Raw genomic sequence first — 21,869 nt, forward strand, 5'->3', positions numbered from 1 at the left:
CAAACACAACTGGGGCGTTTACGTATGTCCGGGGTTGCCAGGTTCGACGACTTCACGTAAACCCCACCCCCACTTCTCAGTTTCTTAAAGGTATGAATAGGACGACGTAACGTTCCTCAGAGACAAACAGGTTCCGATCAATAATACGATAAGGCTTTAATGTAATTACAAAACTGTTTGGTGTTGTGAGGGATGTGATTTTAAAACACAATAGTGATTACGCGGCCGGGAGTGTCAAACATGGCAACGTAAACTTCGTCCACCATTGGATTTAAAGCGGGAAACGGACGTTCCGAGAAGTAAGCCGTGGACTTAAAAGTTTACTACAGCTGGCTGAACAGTGGTATCCGCCTGCAAATGGATAATCCTTGAAAACAAACCAGCTTGTGACTTTTATTAACACAGCTTACGGAATAATGTAACTTCAGTTGAACCAGGCAGCTAACCGAGAGACTGTCGCTGAGGAAACGAGCCGCCGCACGGTAACGTTAACGTTAACGACGCATTTAAAAATTACCGACAGTTACATTTGTAATACGGGAATACCGTATAAGCCCCGTCTCTGCTACTAATGATGATAATTATCCATATATTATTGTTTAGACACTTTGTCTGGGTTACTATTTGTCTTCTTTGTAAATAATACATATCTTTGTTTACAGACAGGGGACGGACGAGCACTTCCTGGGGCATGTTGACTCAGGACAAGAGGGCAAAAAAAACATTTATTTCTCAATGAAAGAGAATAAAATGAAACCAAAACGCAGCCTGAGGCACACAGGACCCGACTTGCAAGGTAATGTTGTTTGTTGCCTGGTCATACACTATCATGTATTTTACTTGCTTAGCTTGTTTTGGTGTTTTTTCAAGTCAAGTTTGTAACTTGAGTTAATAATCGGTTATTACGGTATGTCACTAACATCATGATTGTTTTCTCCGAGACCTCTAGCTTCTGTTAAAGAATTCCCTTTAATTGAAATCATACACAGTCAACTTTAACAGTTATTTATATGGCCAATTGCAATCTGTATAACATATACAATCCTTGAACACTTGGCACACATAAGGAACATTTTCATTTAAAACCTTAACAGGATAATACTGAAAAGCCTAAGTAAAAGACACTTCCAGAATAGGCAGACATGCAGTAGGTGTCATGTAAATAACAGATGGGAGTAGCCTTGATAGAGTCACAATACTTAAAAACAGGATGACAGCATTTTTGCACTTAAATTACACATAACGTTAGAATGATTAAAAACAAGCTGCTCTTTGTACTACCGAAACTACAACCCCTTAAAATATTTGACTACATAAACTCCTGATCAAACACTTCATGAATGGATTAATTTGTGGTTAATCTCTTCATTGAGTAGTGACTATTTATTACACTCACAGTCAGCCAAGATTACATCTGTATTGCCTCTCTTAACCTGTGACTCTGCTGATTGTCTTTTTAGGGAAAGGCGTCAGTGCTGGAGACAAGGCAACACTGAGTCAAGCTAAGCCAACCTCGCTTGTCCCCTCTCTTGCTCAAGTCAAACCCTTTGCTGGCAAAGTGTTTTACTTGGATCTGCCATCAAACAGAACAGCAGAGATGTTGGAGAGAGACATCAAAGAGCTTGGAGGGGTGAGACAAAAACACATTTTCTCTGTTATTTTTTTTTAGCTTTCAAACATGTGATTTCTCCTGCTTGGCATGTACATGAAGTTACAGATTAATGACACATAATTACATGTGTCTGACAGTACCCTCAATACCACAACACCTTCTCAGCCGTGAACACATTTGCTTCACCTCTGCTCATCTTTCTCTTTTGCATTTGATGAGCAGTGTCTTGTTTGTGTGGTAGCATAAACTGTTACGAACTCCCAAAATCTAGCCCTTGAACCATAATATGATTCTAAATTTTCATTATGATAATATTCAAGATGATTTCAACAAGTAACAAGTGACATTGTTGTTTTTTTAATTTTGGCTAAATATCAGCAGAAGTACAAGAACTTTACCCTGGCAAAATGTATATTTAATCCAGTCCTGAAATGATATGATTTAAAAGATTACCAATAGAAAAAAACTCAGACATTCATTGCCAGCTTTTGGTTCCTGACAGTTTTCAAAACTCTTTGTAGACGGTGCCAAAAATATATTTAGATCGGATATCCATTCCTGTAAAACTGTCAGCAGTTGATACTCGTGAAGCATTTGGTTTATAGCTTTCCATAAAGCCTTATACCATTTTCTTGTGCTTGCCATTCAGACTGTTGAGAAGTTCTTCAGTAAGGAAATCAAGTATCTGGTGTCCAACAAGAGGGAGGCCCGATATGTGCATTGCCTCAGGCAGGACTCTCCTCTCCCAAGCCCAGAGTCTGGACAGAGTTCACCTCACCCTCCTTCAAAGCCGCACCGGCCCTGCAGCAATGGGGAAAGCATCAAAAGCAGGTCTCAGGCCCAAGCAGACACAGTGAGCTCATTTTTATTCTTTCAGCCACAGTGTAGACATGTTTTTGGGTCAATCAATGCTGTTCCCTTGTAGATATATTTTACTATTAATGTACTATTTTCATACTTTGTTTCTGTTTTGCAGTTTGTTACAAGTCGAGGGAAGTCTTTGGTGGAGAGAGTGGTAAAAGAGCAGGTTTGTTAAGTCATCACTAATGAGTATAGCAAGGAGCTGTAATATTCTTTGTTGTTTTCTGTGCTAATACACACTTTGTTTGTTTTTAGGAGAGGGTACAAATGAACAAGATCCTGTCAAATGCTCTGGAGTGGGGTGTGAAAATCCTCTATATAGATGGTATGTTGTAGAGGTTATATCTGTTGAGGCTTCTGTTCCATTACGTCAACTGTATCTATTTTATTTTAATGTGTAATGAATAACAACAACAATGACTCACTCTAATTGTATTTCTTTAATGGCACTTGCAGATATAATAGCATATGTTAAGAAGAAAAAAAAGGTCCTCAGCAGCCAGTTTCCTGCTACCACCGCCGTCAAAACAAGTGTAAGTTTACAGGTTAAAATTTCTAAATCCATTCTTTACTCATTTTATGGGATTGCTTTGTTGAAAATATTTTATAATTGTTGTGTTTTGTTGTTGTTTTTTTAGGTCAAACCTGAGCCAACAGCAAAACATTCAGGCTTTCAGAAATGCAAGGGTAATTTTCTCATCTTTCATTGCCCACATTTTCTGAGCTTATTTAGCTTTTACCCAATTTATCTTTAAGCTTTTGAAGGCACACATGTTGTTCATTGTCTTTGACTTCTTCTTAATATGGTACACGCTAAAATTAAAATTAACTATCATTTATGTTCGTGCAGGGGGTCGTATCAGTAAGCCGTTTGTCAAGGTTGAGGATTCAAGCAGGTAAGAGCCAGTATAGATAAAAGAAGCTGAAATCTACCCTACTGTCTTTTGAGTTGTTTACACCTTTCGACTATAAAATGTTTTTTCTTCCTCAGACACTACCGTCCAATCTACCTCACTATGCCAAACATGCCTGAGTTCAACCTGAGGACCAGGGCCCCTCCCTGTAGTCCTTTCAATGTAGAGGACAAGGATCCCCTGGGGAACAAACAGCAGGGGAACAGGTGTGGTGTTTGTTCTCTGCTTTGCTTACCTAACTTAACCTGGGGACTGTGTTGTTATCATAATGACTTCACTAATACAGTCTGACACATTTCCTATCAAGCCACCAATCAAGCATTTTAACCAGATTGTTTTTATCTTAGTGAAGAGCAAGCACACGGCCGAAAGAGGAGAGACAAGAAACGAGGTGGCTACTGCGAGTGCTGTATGATCAAATATGAGAACGTCAAAACGGTGAGTTATCACACCTGTAAAAAGCAAAAACTAACAATAATATACCTTGTCTGCATAATAATACAGTAATATATAGTAAAACCATATAAGTCAAAAACACACAAAACACAATGCATGTATATTTTAATTTTAGCTCTTTACAAAATAAAAGTAAAGTAGTGACAATATAAACATCAAAGTCGAAGAATGCCCTTTTGTGTCTTAATGAAGGAGGCATTTTTAAACGCTTATTTGTTTAAATGTGCCACAAATTTAATTTGGGTCATAGAATAATAAACTTAAACACTGTTCAGCAAAAACAACTCTCTTGCTTTGTTGTTGTTGTTGTTTATTTTTACCATATTTAATATACACAAGTCTAAAAATATTTTCAAAGTCTAGATATGACTTTGCTCAGCAGCTTGTAAATATGATCGCAGTTTGAAGTGCTAGACTTTAAATGCTAATGGTAGTTAGTCACTAACAACAGAGTGACGTGTAAGATAGATTTATATGGTCCTGTGTGTAGGAGTTTCACTTTGATTCGAATGAGTCTAACAATTGTGACCTGTGGAGAAAGCCATTCACAAACACGAGCTTTGTTTCATACAAAATGTAAACTGCTTAGAGTCTGTTTTCAGAATCAAACTAACCTCAACCATGTTTAACTGGCTATTCAGTGATGTCATTCTCTTTGAACTTTTCCTTGTATGTATTTATTTATTTGCTTGTGCAGTAGAAGAAGTTGTGTGCTCAGTATCCTGCACTGGACAGCTGCAATTATCAATTATTTAACTGGGTGATTTTTATTTTTGTTCAGCATCTTCAAAGTGAACGTCACAAGGCTTTCTCCAAGAGTGATGAATACCTGGTGGTGGATAAACTGGTTTCAGCTCTACAATGCAACTTCATCCCCATTAGAACTCAATTTAAAAGGTAATTTGTCCCCATACATCAATAACTTCCAACATGTTTTAACAAATAAAAACTAAATCTCCCTATTTTTTTCTCCCATCAGACCAAAGTGTAGTGTTTCCTCTCCTCTGATTGTTCCTGGACCATATGGGAAAACTGAGCCAAGGCATGAGGGAGATCTCAACACCACAGAGATTATTAAAGAAGAGCAGAACCGAACTGTTGATGAGCACGGGGGATCTAATTCAGGACACGCTTTAAAAAACAGATCAGTTCCTGCGGCTGCTCCTCTGATTCACAGAGATGGAGACAGGAGGTACACTCACTCAGACAGATCCAAGCACAGATCTCTAGCACGTAAACGGCCGTGCGTACAGAATTCTTTGACTTCTTGCACTCAAACAGCTCCTGAGGCCAAGCAGGAAATGGCTCCCTCTAGAGGTGAATTTGTTGACTCCGTTCCCTCCAAAATTACTCAGGTCAACGTTGTGGACCAAATAACAACTGAAGACAGTAACAGTTCAACCACTCACTTCCATAAAAGAAAAGAACAGAATGAAGTTTCGTTAAAAAGCCTTTTAACAAATGAACAAGAGGACTCTGATAAGAAACAGGATTCCTCAGCGTTTGAGGCTGTACAAGGCGGAAACATGTTGCCAGACAAAACAACTGGAAACCTCTCAGAAAAGGATGAGACAAGCCTTCCCACCGTCTCCCCAGTTCGCAGAATAAACAGGAGGATCAGAGTTTATAAACGCAAAAGACGGAAAGTGGACACGCGCGTTGAACATGTCAGACAAAAGGACATTCCTGATGATTCCATCCTGAGACTTTGGGAGCTTTTTCAGTCAAGTGATGACATGGATGTTGAATTCCTGGGGTTCGATGAACTAAAGGGATGAACTGGACTCATCGCCTTTTCGAATACAACACATGTATAGACATAACACATACTGTGCCATGGACTATGTTAGTCACTAGATGATTTTTCTTGTCTAGTTTTAAGACAGCAGAACGACCTAAAGTGGTTTATTTTGTTTTTTATGTTATTTTATATCAGATGCAAGGCAGCTGCTGATGTGCTGTAGCATTTTTGTTTATTGTTTATTTTTGTTGATTTGAATTAGGTAACGAGCATACGATGACATTTATAAATGTCTTAACTGTGGCTTAAAATGACATTTTCAACACTGTTGTGCTGTAGAAATTGATTGAAAAACATTTATTTGGCTTTTAGATTCTAAAATCAACACAATGAATTGTCACAGTGGACTATATTAATCCCATGACTGTCAGCACAATCACATCTTGGTTGCCTCAAGACTTAGAAATATTTCTATAACTCATTTATGAGGAGTACAGGTTTAGTAATGTTGCTTTAACCTGGATTCAACTGCAGTAGAAGTAGTTCAGTGTCTAAAATAACACAGAGTAATTCATGTGTACTAGTTTAATAAATTGAAATGTTTTGAAGCACAATGAACTGGGATAAAATGTCACCTGAAGATGACACCCAGCACAAGTCCCATCACAACATATTAATGGAACAAAACTTATCTTCTGGCAGACAGTTGATTGTTGAGTTTATTCCCAGATCATCAAATACTGTTGCTTTGAGTACACGTCCGACCAAAAATGCCAGCCCAGTTTGTCAGTATTTGATGATCAGGGAATAAGATTCATCAATCAATGATCTTTTGCCAGGAAGTTGTATTTTGTTCCTTTTTAAAGGGACCTTATTTAAGACAGAGTACAGCAGACATTACTGTACCAACCAAATGTATTTTTAAGCAATTCCACGAAATGTTTCGAAGTTTACAGTCTCTGCATGTAGTCTCTTCAACTGAATACAGGCTGTTAATTTAAAGGAGCGTCATATGATGGACAAAAGGCAGCTTTAATCTCACAGTAATCTGATTAGTTAAATGTGGAATGGATTATTATATATGTACATAAGATACATTGTGGTTGTATATATGTGTTAATGTGAATGATCTACAGGTTGGATGTGTGGTACTTGACATTATATATGACATTTTAAGATTCTTCCTAAGTGCACTTTTCATGATCTGACATGTGCTTTTTTTTCCTGATGCATTAGCTGAGCTTCTCCCTTTTTCTCTGCATTTAGTGCATTAGCATAGTGCCCTTGTTCTCCCTCCTGCTCTCAAATGGATGCTCTGGGTCAAATGGGTGTCTCTGTGCCACTGACATTAAGAAGAAAGCAAGAATACCAGTGTGTTCCAAGGTGCAAGAACAGGAAAGCTGCAAATAAAAAAAAAAGGCAACACTGAATGCTGACCTGACCGTCATCTCTGCTTCTTTCGTACAGATTATTATCTTAATGTGCTTTAATGATCGCAGAGCACAAACTGTACCTGCCTCGTCCAAGCCACGCATGCACATCTGTTATCTGTGCCTGTTTATGTTTCTGCAGGAGTCTGTTCGCCTACTATCACAGTCTGCCTTACTCTCTGACAGGATGGAACTAGATAGCGCTCGGCTTTTGGTGCTCAAAGCGCCAAAGAAATGTATTAACAATGTATAAAAAACTCAGCAGAAACGTCTCCATACAGAAATCATGATGCTGTCACTCGAGATCGAGAGCACAGACCTTGTGAGAAGTTTCATGTTGGAACTATTTTCTTGTCATATCACTGTAATGGGAAGTGTGCACCTGCTCAAGGACAAGATGCAAGCCGACAGAGCTAGTTAACATTACTGCTCAGTCGAGGATGCCATTATTGTTTTCCCCCTGTGCTGTTGTTCACGAGCAGATGTACTCTTCTCTCTGCGCAGTGATACGAAAATGGTTCAAGATAAACTGCTCACAAGAAGTGGATTATCTCCAGTAACCAGGTCATGGTCGCTAAGAGAGACTTTACTGCTGTTGAGTTTTTCATATGTACATTTTTGGCGCATTGAGAGTCAGAGTCTTGTTAATCTCCAGACTTCATATAACATAGTGCCAGATTGTGTTGAACTCATGCCTCAGAGCTGTATCAGCTCCTTGAGTAAACAATCGTTATGTTTTGGGGGGGGGGGGGGGGGATATCATCAGCTCATTAATTCTGTAAAATTTGCTGTGTGGCTCTGGGGCAGATTCACACCAGGTTTAAGCATCTGGTGTGTGCTCACATAAACACTTGTGTAGCTCTAGCGTTAAAGGAACAGTTCACCTGAAAATGAAAATTCAAGTCAGTGTAAAGGTGTTGTATGGAGCCATTTCAGTGTTTCATTTTGTTGGTTATTTCCATTTTGGAAACAAGTCACCATCTTCTTAAGTTATTTAGGAAAACGCCGCAGTGCTGGCTTGCTGACCTTCAGAAATGTTTTTGTGGACTACAAAACCTCACCTGACTTTCCAATCAGAATGGTGGCGAGAAGGTAGTGTCTGAATCTTAATTTTTTGGTGAACTCATCCTTTAAGGAAACATTAAATGTTTTGCTCCTGCTGCCACTGTCAGCAGTTTGAAGGTTTTGGAGGATGCATGAACAAATTCATAGAAGATAAACACGTCAAAGATTTGAATGAAAAGCCTCCCCACACAGGTAGGAAACAGCTGTTTGACGTGTTTCTATTTGTTTCCTGCAAAAACATAAAAATAAGGCGGGACAGAGGAAGAACATGCTCAAAAACAATAACACAACACAAACAGAGGGATTCATGAATTTTCTCATGGCTGTTCAGAGTCCTGGCAGCTGATGGAGTGACTCACGGTGGTAAAAAACAAAAACAAAAACAAACAAAAAAAAACCACACAGGCAGAATTGGGCAGGAATGGCGCTCCTGCAGCACCTAAACATGGAGGAGCGATGAGGAGGAGGCGGGCGTTGATCCCATCCCCGTCGGTCCGGTCGGGCTGAGCGCCGGGCCCGCAGCTTTCCTCCAGCCCGTCTCCACTCCTCGCTCATATTTATGCATTAGGCGTTTCTGCAGTGAGCCGCTGGATATTGATGTGTTTTAAGGAGGCGTCCCCCACTCCTCTCCTCCCCTCCATCCATCCATCCCTCCCTCCCGCCCTCCCTCTCTCTCTCTCACTCTCCTCCCTGCCTCCTCCGTGCTGCTCGTCCGGCGGGGTCTAGGTGCGCTCAGACGCGCTCGGCGTTCAGACTCGTGAAGACCCCCGATGGCCCCCAACCAGAGGGACTGCGCTAACCACACGACCAGCCCCGGCTCCGAGCTCCCCTAGCGAAGGGCAGGACGCCGAGAGCCTGCATCCTGGAATACCGCATTGTTTTATAATTTTCCAACAGGAGACGGAGAGGGAGAGAGAGAGAGAGAAAAGGTGGTGATGATGCGCCCGCGATGGTGGATTTCCCTTTTGTGCGTCTTTGGATTGATGCACGTCGGTCACCAGAGCAGCCCCGATGTCCAAAACGGTAACTGATGCTATGTTTCCCCCACAGATATTCAATCAATCATCAGACGCGTTAAATCATCATTAACAGGCCTGTGTTTATTATTTTTTTTTTATTTCATTATTTTTTTTTATTATCCCAGCTTTTTTTTTTTTCATGATCTCCACCTAAAATATGCATGTAGCCTGTAGCTGTTTGGTGTTATCAAAAGGAAGAAAAAAAGGGGACCGATCGACGTTTCAGATGGCGGTGTGTGTGTGTGTGTGTGTGTGTGTGTGTGTGTGTTTTGGTGATGAACGTGTCCGTGCATCACCTCCCCGCACGGACACGGACACGGACGGACAGACAGGCGGGTATACAGTTACTGAAAAATCGGTGTTTTCCTCTCTCTTGTTTGCAGGAGACGCCTTGTCGAGCTTGAAGGCTCTGCGTGACGCGGGCAGGTTCGCGGGGAAGGAGGACACGGTGCCGCTCCGCCTGCTCTACAGCAGGCACAACCGCAGCCAGATCACGCAGGACGGGCTCAGCACCAGGGTGAAAGCCAGCCCGGGCTCCACACAGGTACACGGCGTCTCCGGTGTTGTCAGGATGGGAAGGAAGAGGGAGAGGTGGAGGAGGAGGAGGAGGAAGAGGAGGAGGAGGGGTGATGGTGGTGTCTACTGTGTGCAGGAGGAGAGATGCCTTCAGGAAGACACCTCTCTGTTTCCCTGCGTGTTTATGTTTGCATTGATTCATCTCCTCCTCCTGCCCCCCTGTCCTCAGAGAGAAAGAGAGAGAGAGAGAGAGAGAGAGAGAGAGAGAGAGAGAGAGAGAGAGAGAGAGAGAGAGAGAGAGAGAGAGGGATGAATCATTAGTTCATTTGCAAACAAAACAGGAGAAAGCCTGAAAGATTTAGGCAGGAACAGGCCGCACTAATGAGACAGTGTGCAGGTGCTATGTGGGTCATCAGTGCCTGCATGTGCAAAAAACAAACCTAAAACTAAAAAAAAAAAACCCAAAACAAAACAAAAAAAAAACCAGACCACTGCATGTGAACTGATCATCATATTCGGCTTTTGTGGTGTTTACTCTGTCCACGCTGCACATTTAGGGGGGGAATCGTCAGCTGTAGTCAGCCGGGGCCGACCAAGGCGATTAATAATTTAGTGATAACTTGCGTCTTGTCCCCCAGCAGCTGCTTCACCCACACCAGCTCATATCTCACATCTCCAATTCAGAGGCACCTCGCGTTCCGTTCATGAATGAAAGTGACCGGAAGCTAACTTATGTACCCAAGTGGACGACATCATCATCTGGTTTGAGCCCATCGGAGGTGTGTCTGTGTCGGCTTGGTGTATATGTGTCGGCCAATGGCTGAGAAGTTGCAGTAGAGACATTCACTTGTGTTTAATGTGATTTAGAAAAGTGTTTGACCGTGACACGGCATGTCCACCAGAGGGCACGGAGAAGACGAGGGGGGAGTTTTTGGGGTATTTTTAAACCCGGGCCCTACATGTTTTGGGTGTGTAAATGATTCATGCTTACCAAATGTTTGAGATCGGCCTCAGCTGGTAGCTCTAACACGGGTGCAATGTTTGTGATGTAGTCCTTTGGGGCAACTCTGACACTGAAGCTGTGTCCACAGGAAGTGCTTGATTCTGCCACTGATGGGTTGAGGTTGTGTGTCTGACAACATTACAGTAGCTAACAGCTTATATGGAAACAGACCTTACATAATATGATCCTTTTTTGTATCCAGAAGCTTGTTTAAGGAGAATTCTTATGTTGAAGTTTCACAAGAGGAGAGTTGTTGCAGGAAGATCACTGGTGAAATGCAAGTCAGAGAGTTGGAGAGAGGTGTTTTGAGTTTTCCTCAAAGAACTGCCAGCGAGAATCTTCTTTCCAAAGTCTTGGCTGATACTGATTTTCACAATGGAGACGAGGCAACAAGCTCACCTCGCGTGATTTCAGAGCGAGACTTCTCCAAGAGTGAGACGTGTATATCTGGTTGAAAAAAAGGATCTTATTATTTAACAAAAGGGGCGATCTCTGTAGGAATTGTCTCAATAATGTTGTCAGACGCTTAAAAACAAACCTCAGCGTGTCAGAAGCAAAAACAATCACTTTCAGAGGATTTAATTCTGAATGTCGGGGTTGCCCCAAAGGATCACACTGCAAGCCCTCGTAGCTGTGTCGAGGCTGCCAGCTGAGGTGATCTACTCAACTGATTCCAAAACTCCTGGTGAATCATTTACACACCCAAACATGTACCTAGGGCCTACGTCTGAAATACCAGAATTCCCCTTTGAAAGGTCCACTTTGTAAGGAAGTTAGTTTTTTAAATCTTATTCCCAACCTACTGACGCTTTGGGATTGCACTTGATCCGACCTATAATCCCGAAGCTTCCGTTACAGTGGACCTTTAAAGGCCCTGAGGAGTTTTCATGTGAACAACCAGGTAATGTTCACGTGAAGTGTTGCTAACAGATGCATCTCATTCCTCACGCAGCATTAGCAAAGATTTGTGTGTTATCTGAAATTGCCCTTGCCACATCCGTGTTTTCGTCTCCATCGTCTTTTTTAAACTTTGTGCTGTCAGTTGTTGATTAGAGGAATGGTGTGACTTTGTCAATCATGTTCACAATTACTTGATACATATCTTTGTTTAGACCTTGAAGCTCTTTTTGTCGTCCCACCAACAGTCCAACAGTTGATTCAATATTATAAATTACAAAATCTGCACATCTTTAAATTTTGGGGAAATTTTTTTACATTTTGACTGAAAAATTGACAGAAACAATTACTTGATAATCAAAATAGTTGGTGGATATTTTCCATATGATTCACTGAATCTATGATAACTCTACTCTATAATGTTTGTTTATGATAAAAGAAACCTATTTGAAATATCATTAGCTGATTCTCAGATATCAATATCAGTATTTGTCTCACAAATCTGATATCTGTTGGGCTCCATTAGCTCCATCAATATCGTTACATATACTGTGATAATCTCCACAAAATGTTTCTGAAGAGGGATTGATTCCCAAGATAATGATTACATTTAAATCACAAAAATAAATATGCATAACAGTTATTTGATATTATTTTGTACTGGCCCTAGTGTTTGGATGTACTGCACACTTAGACTTGTGGGTAAAGTAGGCTACAGCGCAGGCTAAACTTTGCACTGTAGCATGTGGGTGTGGACCACCCACCAGATCTATCATGTGACACAATTATGCAGAAAGCTGTTGGCAGTTATCTAAAACCGTCGGGGGGGACGGCAGCATTGTTTGACGGGGGAAGCCTACCGGAGCCGTTCGGTCCGATACAGTACAATGATAGTCATGATCACTGACTCAGTTCAGTGAAGCAGCATGTCTGCTGGGTTCATTTTCAAGAGATGAGTCAATTAGGCATCATGCGAACCTGTCATGCGTTTTTAATTTGTGCGGCTCGGGCCTGTGCAGGCTAGCCCCTCTCAGAGAGTGGAGAGGGCTACAGATGGTAACGTGCAGGGAGGCGCCAACCCTTTGTCTTCCTCACACCTCAGACAGAGCCGCAGCCTGATGGGTAAACAAGCTAACAGGAACCATCTGCCAGTGGATATCATTTTAATATATTTCCCTTTTGAAGCTGATACTAATCTCTGTCGCTGGTTTGTCATGTATCACCGACTGGATTTTTTAAAGCCGTGTAGATCAAGGGAGTAACTTTTTTTCTTTTAACTTTCAACACGTACTCTTAAGAAGATTTGCTCAAAGCACGTCACGCCACGGCTAAAGCTAAAGAATTTATAATGCGTCATTTCTGTGTAGGTCCTGAGTTTCACAGCTCCGAACAGAAATGACTTTATTTTGCGCTGTCTGAAAAATCTAGCTCGTGGTTATCAAAAAAAAACTCGCTTACAGGCGATCGGTAACGGCCTCAAAGTTGTAGTCGAGCCATGAAATATACATCACATGCGGATACAGGATGACGAGCAGGCAGGCGCTGGCGTCTTTGATTCGATGTCTTAATGTTCCGACTTTCTTTCTTTTTCTTTTTGCTTGAATCTGCTCCGCGATCAGCCGTGATGTCACTCGCGCGAGGTTTGATCAGTTATCGGCTGTTTTTAGATCAATGGCCCTAAAAACAAATCTGTCAGATCAGTTCTGAGAATGTGTGACATGCGCGGGGTTATTTATAGGCTTCTGTCGCGTTGCCTATTTTCAGTCTCGGACGCAAACAGCTTCAGTGATGAATGAGTGGCTGGGAGTTCAGCAAAGTGCTCGCGTTGTTTTGGTGGAGGAAAAAAAAACAAACAAGTGCTTTGAGTGGAAATCAGTCTTGAGTGTGTGTGTGTGTGTTGGTTTGTATGTTTGCCTCCCTGCCTCTCTTGTCCGAGTGAGTGTGTGTGTGTGTGTGCAGGCAGTGGATTGATAGCACTTACAGTCATACTTGGATGGCCATGAGTGGAAAGTCAGACTTGCTATAACGCGGAAATCAATGTCAGGAGAGTCGGTGGTGGCCTCAGAACACCGGGGCCCGGCTCAGTCGAGCTGGGATGTGCTTTCATTAAACACAGTTACTGGTACCCCCTCCCAGCGTGGATCCAGTCTGCCAGATTAGATTTCATCGCAAGTGTGCTTTGGAAAGGGATTGCCCTTTTTACTCGCTCACACACACACACACACACACACACACACACACACACACACACACACACACACACACACACACACACTTATCCAGTCATATATGCATAGGACACACTCCTCCAAACAATAGAGTCTGTGGCCATTGGGGACCTCACAGGCAAAGGTCATCCTTGGGTGAGCACAGGGGCACCTCCTCAAACGGAAACAAAAAGACACACACACACACACACACACATAGACACCCCTCCTCCCCTCGTTGTCATGTGGTGTCCGGTCCATGATGAAGGTTAGCCCGTGGGCCGAGCCTGGGGTGGGGTGTGGTTGGGGGTGGGGAGGGTGAGCTGTGTTTTAAGCTCAGCTCTGGGACTCTCCAGGACCTGCACAGGAATGATGTGTGGGGAGTTCTTATTGACCCGAGGGTTTGTAATGAAACCTAGTACCATATGGGCCCAGAGCTGGAAATGAATCATGGACCCGCATCCCCCCCTCAAATCAATCACACAAGTAACAGAAGAAAAGAGGGGGAATTTCCACGTTGGTGCGCCAACATATCACCTCTACCAGCAAATGTGCAGTTCAGTATGCGTTTAAGGGTTTCAGTGAACACTTGCCTTTGCGCCACTTTTACAAAACCACTCCAGTAAATGTCAAAATGAACGGTCATTGAAGTAAAAGCACATTATGTTGCCCGCGTGCATGTGTGTACTGAACGTGAGTGTGAGTGGGTGTTACATAAACTGCGCTTCTGATTTGTAGCTCTTGAGATCCTTTCCAAGAAATTCAAATTCAGCAGAATACAGGCCTTGATGGCTCAATGAAAGCGGTCTTATTCGTACTGCTGATTGATGCTCGAATAAGACAAAGCCGCCATCCGTCAATGTCGATGAAAATTGATCCCTGCATATAAAAATTAGCTGATCCATGAATATGATAATGGCTGCCGTTAGTTATAGTAGGCTAAATAACTCATCTTCTCTGACTTTTTAGGTGAACCATGTCGCCCAAGCCAGCTTTCAAGTTGAAGCTTTCGGCAGAAAATTCATCTTGGATGTGGAACTGAATCAGTGAGTACTATGTTATTAAACCCTTTTGTCTGTCTAGCCAGCTATCTGTCTGGCTATCTAGCAGTGTGTTTGTCTAACAAATAAGCTAATATGTGTCTCTATATGATTATCTGGTGAAAAAGCTATCTAGCTATCTGTTTGTCAGTCTGGAGTTCTATTTATCTGATTAGCCAGTTAATGATGGTGTCTATCTATCTATCTATCTATCTATCTATCTATCTATCTATCTATCTATCTATCTATCTATCTATCTATCTATCTATCAGCTAGCTGACTTTGTCTGGCCAACAAGCTAATGGCTGTATGTCTGTCTGGCTAGCTATTTGTTTGTCTGGCTAATGAGCTAACAGCTGTCTCTCAGTCTGACTAGCTTTCTAGCTATTAGACTGCAGTCTAGAAGCTAGCTGTCTGTTTGGCTAGCAGGCAATGGTAGCTTAAATTTGTTTGTCTGACTGCCTAGCTAATATCTGTCTTTATATCTAGCTTTCTTTCTGTTGACCTGGCTGTCTGCTTGACACAGGTGGCTCATAGACGTTTATTTTTTTCTGGCTAATGAACTAATAGCTATCTTTTTGTTTGAAAAGCTAGCTTGCTAGCTGTCTGTCTAACTGGAGAGCTGTCTGTCTGGATATCCAGTTACCTCTCTTTCAATCTGGCCCTCTGTCTGATAAACTAGCTAATAATGCTAGGTCTAGCTACCTGTCTATCAGTCTGGTTTGCTATCCAGTAACATTTTTTTTGTCTCTGCTATCTCTTTTTGGTGCTAACTCGAAATTATATATCCATCTGTCAATCCTGAGTCTGTCTGGCTATTTGTGTTTGAGTTGATGTCTGTATTGTAACATAGTTGTGTTATTAGCTGTTTTTTTTCTATTACAATATTTTGTGATGTCCTGCATAGATTCAATTTTCAACTTGAATGCTCACAAAATGACTCAATTTCTTGTTGAAACGATCCCAGTAGGAGTTGTTTGTCAGTCTTGGGCTTAAACAATATCTTTGAGTGGAAATTCATATTAGGTTTCTGTTCAGTGTAAATGCACGTTAATGTTTTGCTGACTCCAGAATTTTTAAGTGAAGTTGGTCATTGTCGTACTGCTGGACAGACGTAATAATTTCCTGCCCTCTCAGTGCTGTTTAGTGCCTGTTTTTGGGAACGCGCTCTCAGGACATAAATATCTAATGTTGGTGTGTGTGTTTATATGTTTACAGTGGGTCAGCTATTGTCTGTGTATGAGTGTGTGTGTGTGTGTGTGCGCGTGTGTGATTTAGAGGTCCATCATAATAGGAAGTGATTTACGGTAAAGGCTGGAGCACTGCCCTGTCAGACACTGATATTGATCACAGTGCTGCTGATGGAAAGCGGGCAACTCTTCTCTCTCCCTCTTACTCCATCTCTCACTCTCTTTTTGCTTCTACCCCACACACTTTTTTATAAAACCATATAAAACTATCCTATACATCCTTTCTAAACCTTTCCTCTATTTTGCCTCTGTCACCCATCATTCGCCTCATTTAGCCCCAAAACAGAAACCCGGTGAACTTGGCACACACACAACTTGATGCTGCCTGCTTATCACGATGGAAGTCACTCCTCCCGCTGAGTCAAACCATACATCACGGGAATTCCCAGGTTTAGAGGATATGTTTGTGTAAAGCTTGCAGGTCACAGTGTGACGCAAAAAAACACAGTCACGGATATGATACGCCGCCTGCACTTAAACAAAAGCATGCACACACGTGCGCAGGTTGTCACACATGCACATATACTTTCATCAGCACTTTGATTTGATGCAGGGTCATAATTCATCCGTATGACATGGCGTGTTCACTTCGCCCTTTCATCATAATTCCTTAACTGGATATGGGCACAGGAAGTCCGTCAGAACATCGGCTGAAAGGAAACACTTAAGTGAAGTCCTGTTTTTAGCTTTTCAGAGAGTGAATTAGTGTCCAACCCGACAGCTCCGGGCAACAGTTTGACATGTGCGGTTCTGAATAAGAATGAGAGGCTCAGATCAGTGCAGTGGAGCACTGTACTGTGTGACTTTCATGTGTTTTCTCTCAAGAAATCTTGTGTTATTTGTCGGGCTCTCAGTCAGCTAGCCAGTACAAAAAACAGCACTGTTTTGTTAATCAATTAATCGTTATTGTTTTTATATTTTCAAAAGAAATAACAAACCTTTTCTAGTTTGTCAGCTGTGAGAGTTTGCAGCTTTTCTTTGTTTTCATTTCATTGCTACCTGAATATGTTTTCAATTGTTTGTTGAAGTTATGTATCGAGAAAAAAGGCCCTGAATGTTTTGGTGCCAGTGTCTCAAAAGTTACGATTTGATGTTTTTCTTTTTTTTATATATCAATGCAACTTCATTGTCTTTGAGTTTTGGACCTCTTGTTGGACAAAACAAGACATTCTGCGATGTTGGGTGACCTATAGTTTTTTCCATCTTCGTCCCAGTGTCCTGTCCTTACAGCAGCAGATCTCTAGTTTCCCTTTTGTCCCATCTTCCTCCTCCTGGTGCCCTCTTCTCTCCTCATCACCATCCTCTCCCAACACTCCTCTGTGAACTGATCCTCCCTCTCGATGGCTACAGTGAATTTGTTTACAGATATCTTTCATGCCAGACGGAATAAATCCAGTTGTTGATGTGTGTGGGTGTAGGAGTGGGAGGTATTTTGGCTGAATGGGCCAACATTGTTTTTTGGCTCCCAGTTACAAAAACCTAGTTCGCTCATTTTGATCAATGGGCGCCTCTCTCACTGTGCATTTTTTTTGTGTGTGTTTAATTGTTGCCATGAGCAAAGAGGAGAGAGAGCGTTAGCTGTCGGCTCAGTCAGAAGTGCCACAGTATGTATCATAATTACCATTGTCTCAGAGTCTTTGCCTTGAGCCTGTTCGGCCTCAGACTGTGAATAATAGGAGTGTAGGCGTTCTGTTATAAAGTCATATGTCTTGTGAATTTGTGTGTGGGGTTTGGACACCTGTTGGTTGTTACATGCACATTTCCAGTCGAGTACTTTTACTTTCTGAGGTGAATATTTGGCTTGATATGTGTCCCCACGCTCGTTAGCACTGGCAGCAACATGGCTCCACGGATCGCGATGTCTGTAAGACAGATCTTTTGTCCACACTGAGTTACATTTTCTTAAAAGCTGGCGATTCTCATGAAATTGTGCACAGACACTTGTGATCTTGGGAGGATGATTTCCTATGACTTTAGTGATCACCTGACTGTTCATGTAGCGCCTCAATGAGGGGAAATTTTCAGTCTCTTCACCTGAAAAACTAATGATCTTATCACCAGCCTCAGTTATGCTTTGTTTTTAGTGCTAATTTGCAAATGTGAACATGCTAATGTGCTAAATTAAGATCGTAAACATGACTCCCAGAGACTCCCAGCATGTGTCTTCACCTGATGATATATGACTAGTGTTGGACGATCACTTTAAAGCCTCAAGTTTGTCATCATGTCTGATCACCACCTTAGTCTTTTAGAGCAGAAATGACTATATTTGAGAGGGTACAGCTGGGTAGGATCTCCTGATTGGATCTGACTGAGAACACAAGTAGTGTCTGTAGTGTCAATTTTACTCACAATGGGACCATCATTTAGAGAACGAACATCATGCTATATTGAAGAGGACTTGAAACTAGTGATTGAGATTATAAACTCATTAGGAAACTGTTCACTGAGGTAATTAATTGCGTGAGAATTGGGGTCATTGTCTCACAAGCTTACATGCAGTTGTACCTCTCTTTGCAACCAGTGGAGTTGTCTCCTCCTGGCTGTCATAAATAAATAAGGCAGGAAGGTTTAAAGCACTTTCGCATCAACTTAATCTTTTAGACCTGGATGCTCCGTCTTTGATGATTCAGATATTACGTGCTGATATTTTAATTTTGATTTATATAAAAAAGTTTGTTTTCTTAGATAATCCATCCATCCTTACAGTTCACCTGATTATCCTCTTCAGGTTATCCCAGCATGATGTTTTAGAGGTTGCTATCCTATCATAGAGCATACCCTGAGACATTTTATTTAGAAAAGAAACTGGACAAAATGAGCGTCCTGTGTGGTGCGAATAATCAGCTGACAGCACTAATGTGTGTGCTGTAATCGTTAGCTCTTTCATTAACAACATGCTGTATTGACACGATCCACCCATCTGAAGTATGACAGTCTATGGAGAGGAAGTCGGGAGGGGGTTGGTGGGTCACGGGGGTCTTCATTCCCCCCCTCGCTGTCTTTGTCCTCCTCTCACTCCTCCATCTCACCGGCCGGCTGCAATTTACCATTCATGGGACTGGAGTGAGCTGGAAATGTGGAGGGGATGGGGGGTTGCCTCCCTTTTTAATCATCCTCAGCTCCAACACACACGCACACATCTCCACCCTTGATTGCCCCCTCCCGCCACACCCACTCTCCATTCAGCCATGCCCCTACTACCCCTTTACCCCACCCCTCCCACCTGCTCTCGCTGAATAATAGATGTTGCTTTAAGATTAAAGAGGAGTGCATACACGTGTGTGTGTGTGTTTGGAATGGTTTCCAGCCTGCCCACCATGCGGTGAAAAAATACACATGCCATCAACTCATGCACATACAAACACATGCAGTGGTATAGAAAAGATGCTTAGTAGAGAAGCTACAGTAAATATCATTGGCTGTATAGAGCTTGTGATCAGATAAGTGTGTTGAGTCATACCACTAAGTGTAGGGTGGGGTAATGCAATCAAAATCTTCATATGTATACTGTATATTAGACAATATATTAGTCCTATACAAAATAATATAATAGGACTCCATAATGGACCCTACATCGAATCAACACCAAATGGACTCTATGGCAAATTTATAAAAATGTCCCCCTATAAAAGTAACCAAAGTTAAGATAAATAAAATGATAACTCTTTGCCAAAAATCATTATAAACATATATTATTTTAAAAAATACTAGTGCACGACTGATGCCACAATTTCGGGGCTAATTCCGTTACTGATACTATGGGGTAAAAAATTGTGACATTGATATATTTTGGCTGATTTGCACAAATCTTTTGCAACGATCCCTCGAATATGGTTATCAGACACTTGAATGTCAGAAATGGAGGCAGAGTATTTTACAGTTTAGCAGCAGAAAAACAGCAAACTTCACAGCCAGTTTAATCGATGAACCGACATATTGTTCAGGGTCTATAACACACACTTTACAGGGAATCAATGATTGTATTATGATAATACAGTTCCACTGACAATTGATACAATTATTCAAATGTCATCATTACACTTGCTGGCAAACTCACAAGGTACACTTGTACGATGTAATGCAACTCAGCTGCTGTATTGGAAGTGGCCACTGATGCCTGAATACAGGCTGGTACCTATCAGCTAATATTCATCATTTTTTAGTAACATTCACTAGAAAAGCTCAATGCATATGCTAAGATATATAATCGACAAACTGCACAGTTGCTGACAGCAAATGATAATAAGCCGAGAAGGAAGTAGCATCACTGAGCTGAAGTGACTCTGCGTCTGTGCAAGTAGGACACGGTGAGGAGAGAGGACAAGTGTCATCGTGTGTTCATACTGTATGTATGTTATGTGCAGGGTGACAATATGTGAGTGCAGACAGAGAGAGGAAGGGGTGGGTAGCCCAAGTAGGACTCGAGAGTTTCATAACCTCCTCAGTGTTATGAAATAATCCACTGCAGCAGCAGAAAGTACGAGGGCTTCTCCCTGACCTCATGTGTGATGTTAACACTGACACACACTCAGTGTATTGTTATTTCTCTACTACTGGGTTGTGTCAGCTTTCGCTGCATGCACACTAATGCTTTATGCAAATACATAGGGTCAATTACAGGCGGTGCCAAATACATTATTCATCTGTGTGAAGGGAGGGTGTGTGTGCACCGGGGATGACGGTGTAAGTGGGGAGGGGGCTGGAGGAGACAGAGCACTGCTATAAATGTGGGGTTCCTTCAACTGCTCATGTTAGGCTAGGAGCTAACCAAACAGGCCATGGTCCAGTGGTTTGATGAATGGGAGCATACGTGCTGGTGCGTCTGTTCATGGGCTGGAATGTGTGTGTGTGTGTGTGTGTGTGTGTGTGTGTGTGTGTGTGTGTGTGTGTGTGAAGAGGGAGGGTTGTTCCTACTGTGGCAGACGTCAATGCAGAGTCTTTGTGTGTCGTCTCGTTGGGCCCCAGGTGCAGGAGAGGCACGTAGAGTGTTGTCTTAATTAGAGATAACAAGACTGGATCGAAAGAAACAAGGCTTAGATGTAGAAGGGGAGGATCAATACGTAAGACGAGGAAAATTAAGAGGATTGGGCAAAGCAAGGCAAATTATTTAACTCCGTTACATAAATGACACTCAGTCTTGTTGGCAGTGTTAAGTTTTGGATCATCTTTAAAAGGATACTTGAATTCTTTTCATCATTTTCAATGACTATGGCTGTTTCTTTAATGCCTGTGTGATTATCTGTCAGTGTGCATGTGAAGCTTCTTCCATCCTAGGTGTCAGAGTTGCACAACTTAACGCTATCCTGTGTAGTTTTCCCTGATTCAAAGTTGTGTTTACTTGAATTTTTATTCAACAGAACACATCACGTTTGTCGGTGAGGCCTGACAAGCATTTTCCAACGTTTTACTCGTTGTTTCTATTGATGATTCAACTGGGAAAGTTTCTTTGCCAGTCCAGGCTTAGGAAATTCTCTAAATACCAGCCATCTAACAGCGTCTTTGTGTAAGATGAAAGGGATTTTTTTTCCTTCTTGGAACCCTGGACGACCAAAATATCTCCTCCTACTTGTTTTTTAGCTGAAGAGTGGGAGGACTTGTAGATCTGAAAGCATTTTTTTTTTTTTTTTTACCCAACAATAATCAGTTGTTCACTTGTAGGACAAACAAGTGCATCAGAATGCCGTTCAGCTGATGTCATGTTCATGTTGGCTTCACAACTCTGTCTGACTTTGCGTGGACTTTGTGACTTTGGTCATTTTAGGACTTTTGGCCCTATGTGTAGGCGTTTGGCTGCCTCGGACCGTGAAAGGTGCTGATGCTGTGGTGTTATCGGCGGGTGTCCCAGTGTTGGGCAT

At 42.0% G+C, this 21,869-nt stretch overlaps 2 protein-coding genes across 4 annotated transcripts in view; both read left to right on the forward strand.

Moving 5' to 3' along the window:
* The first annotated feature begins 17 nt into the window (after positions 1-17).
* dbf4 (DBF4 zinc finger) lies at positions 18-7,026 on the forward strand. 2 transcript variants are annotated; one of them, XM_037073151.1, is made up of 13 exons: positions 18-90; positions 663-796; positions 1,461-1,630; positions 2,262-2,465; positions 2,589-2,639; positions 2,729-2,798; positions 2,930-3,006; positions 3,112-3,160; positions 3,324-3,369; positions 3,465-3,593; positions 3,735-3,825; positions 4,625-4,740; positions 4,823-7,026. In XM_037073151.1, exons 2-13 carry the CDS (start codon positions 736-738, stop codon positions 5,619-5,621), a joined length of 1,863 nt encoding a protein of 620 aa, XP_036929046.1. In that variant the 5' UTR covers positions 18-90; positions 663-735; the 3' UTR covers positions 5,622-7,026. The 2 variants fall into 2 exon arrangements, with proteins under 2 accessions (XP_036929046.1, XP_036929045.1); XM_037073150.1 differs by lacking the exon at positions 18-90 and adding an exon at positions 98-482.
* Positions 7,027-8,544: 1,518 nt separating this feature from the next.
* adam22 (ADAM metallopeptidase domain 22) overlaps positions 8,545-21,869 on the forward strand; it is a 61,889-nt gene continuing 48,564 nt past the window's right edge. Inside the window, exons 1-3 of one of the 2 annotated variants that reach the window (XM_037074378.1) lie at positions 8,545-9,102; positions 9,482-9,642; positions 14,691-14,767. In XM_037074378.1, the coding sequence (XP_036930273.1) occupies positions 9,015-9,102; positions 9,482-9,642; positions 14,691-14,767 (326 nt within the window). In that variant the 5' untranslated portion in view covers positions 8,545-9,014. The remainder of the gene's footprint in view (positions 9,103-9,481; positions 9,643-14,690; positions 14,768-21,869) is intronic. The other variant, XM_037074379.1, reaches the window with a different exon arrangement.

The sequence above is a fragment of the Acanthopagrus latus genome, chromosome 17 (assembly GCF_904848185.1).
Source record: "Acanthopagrus latus isolate v.2019 chromosome 17, fAcaLat1.1, whole genome shotgun sequence".
Taxonomy (NCBI): Eukaryota; Metazoa; Chordata; class Actinopteri; order Spariformes; family Sparidae; genus Acanthopagrus; species Acanthopagrus latus.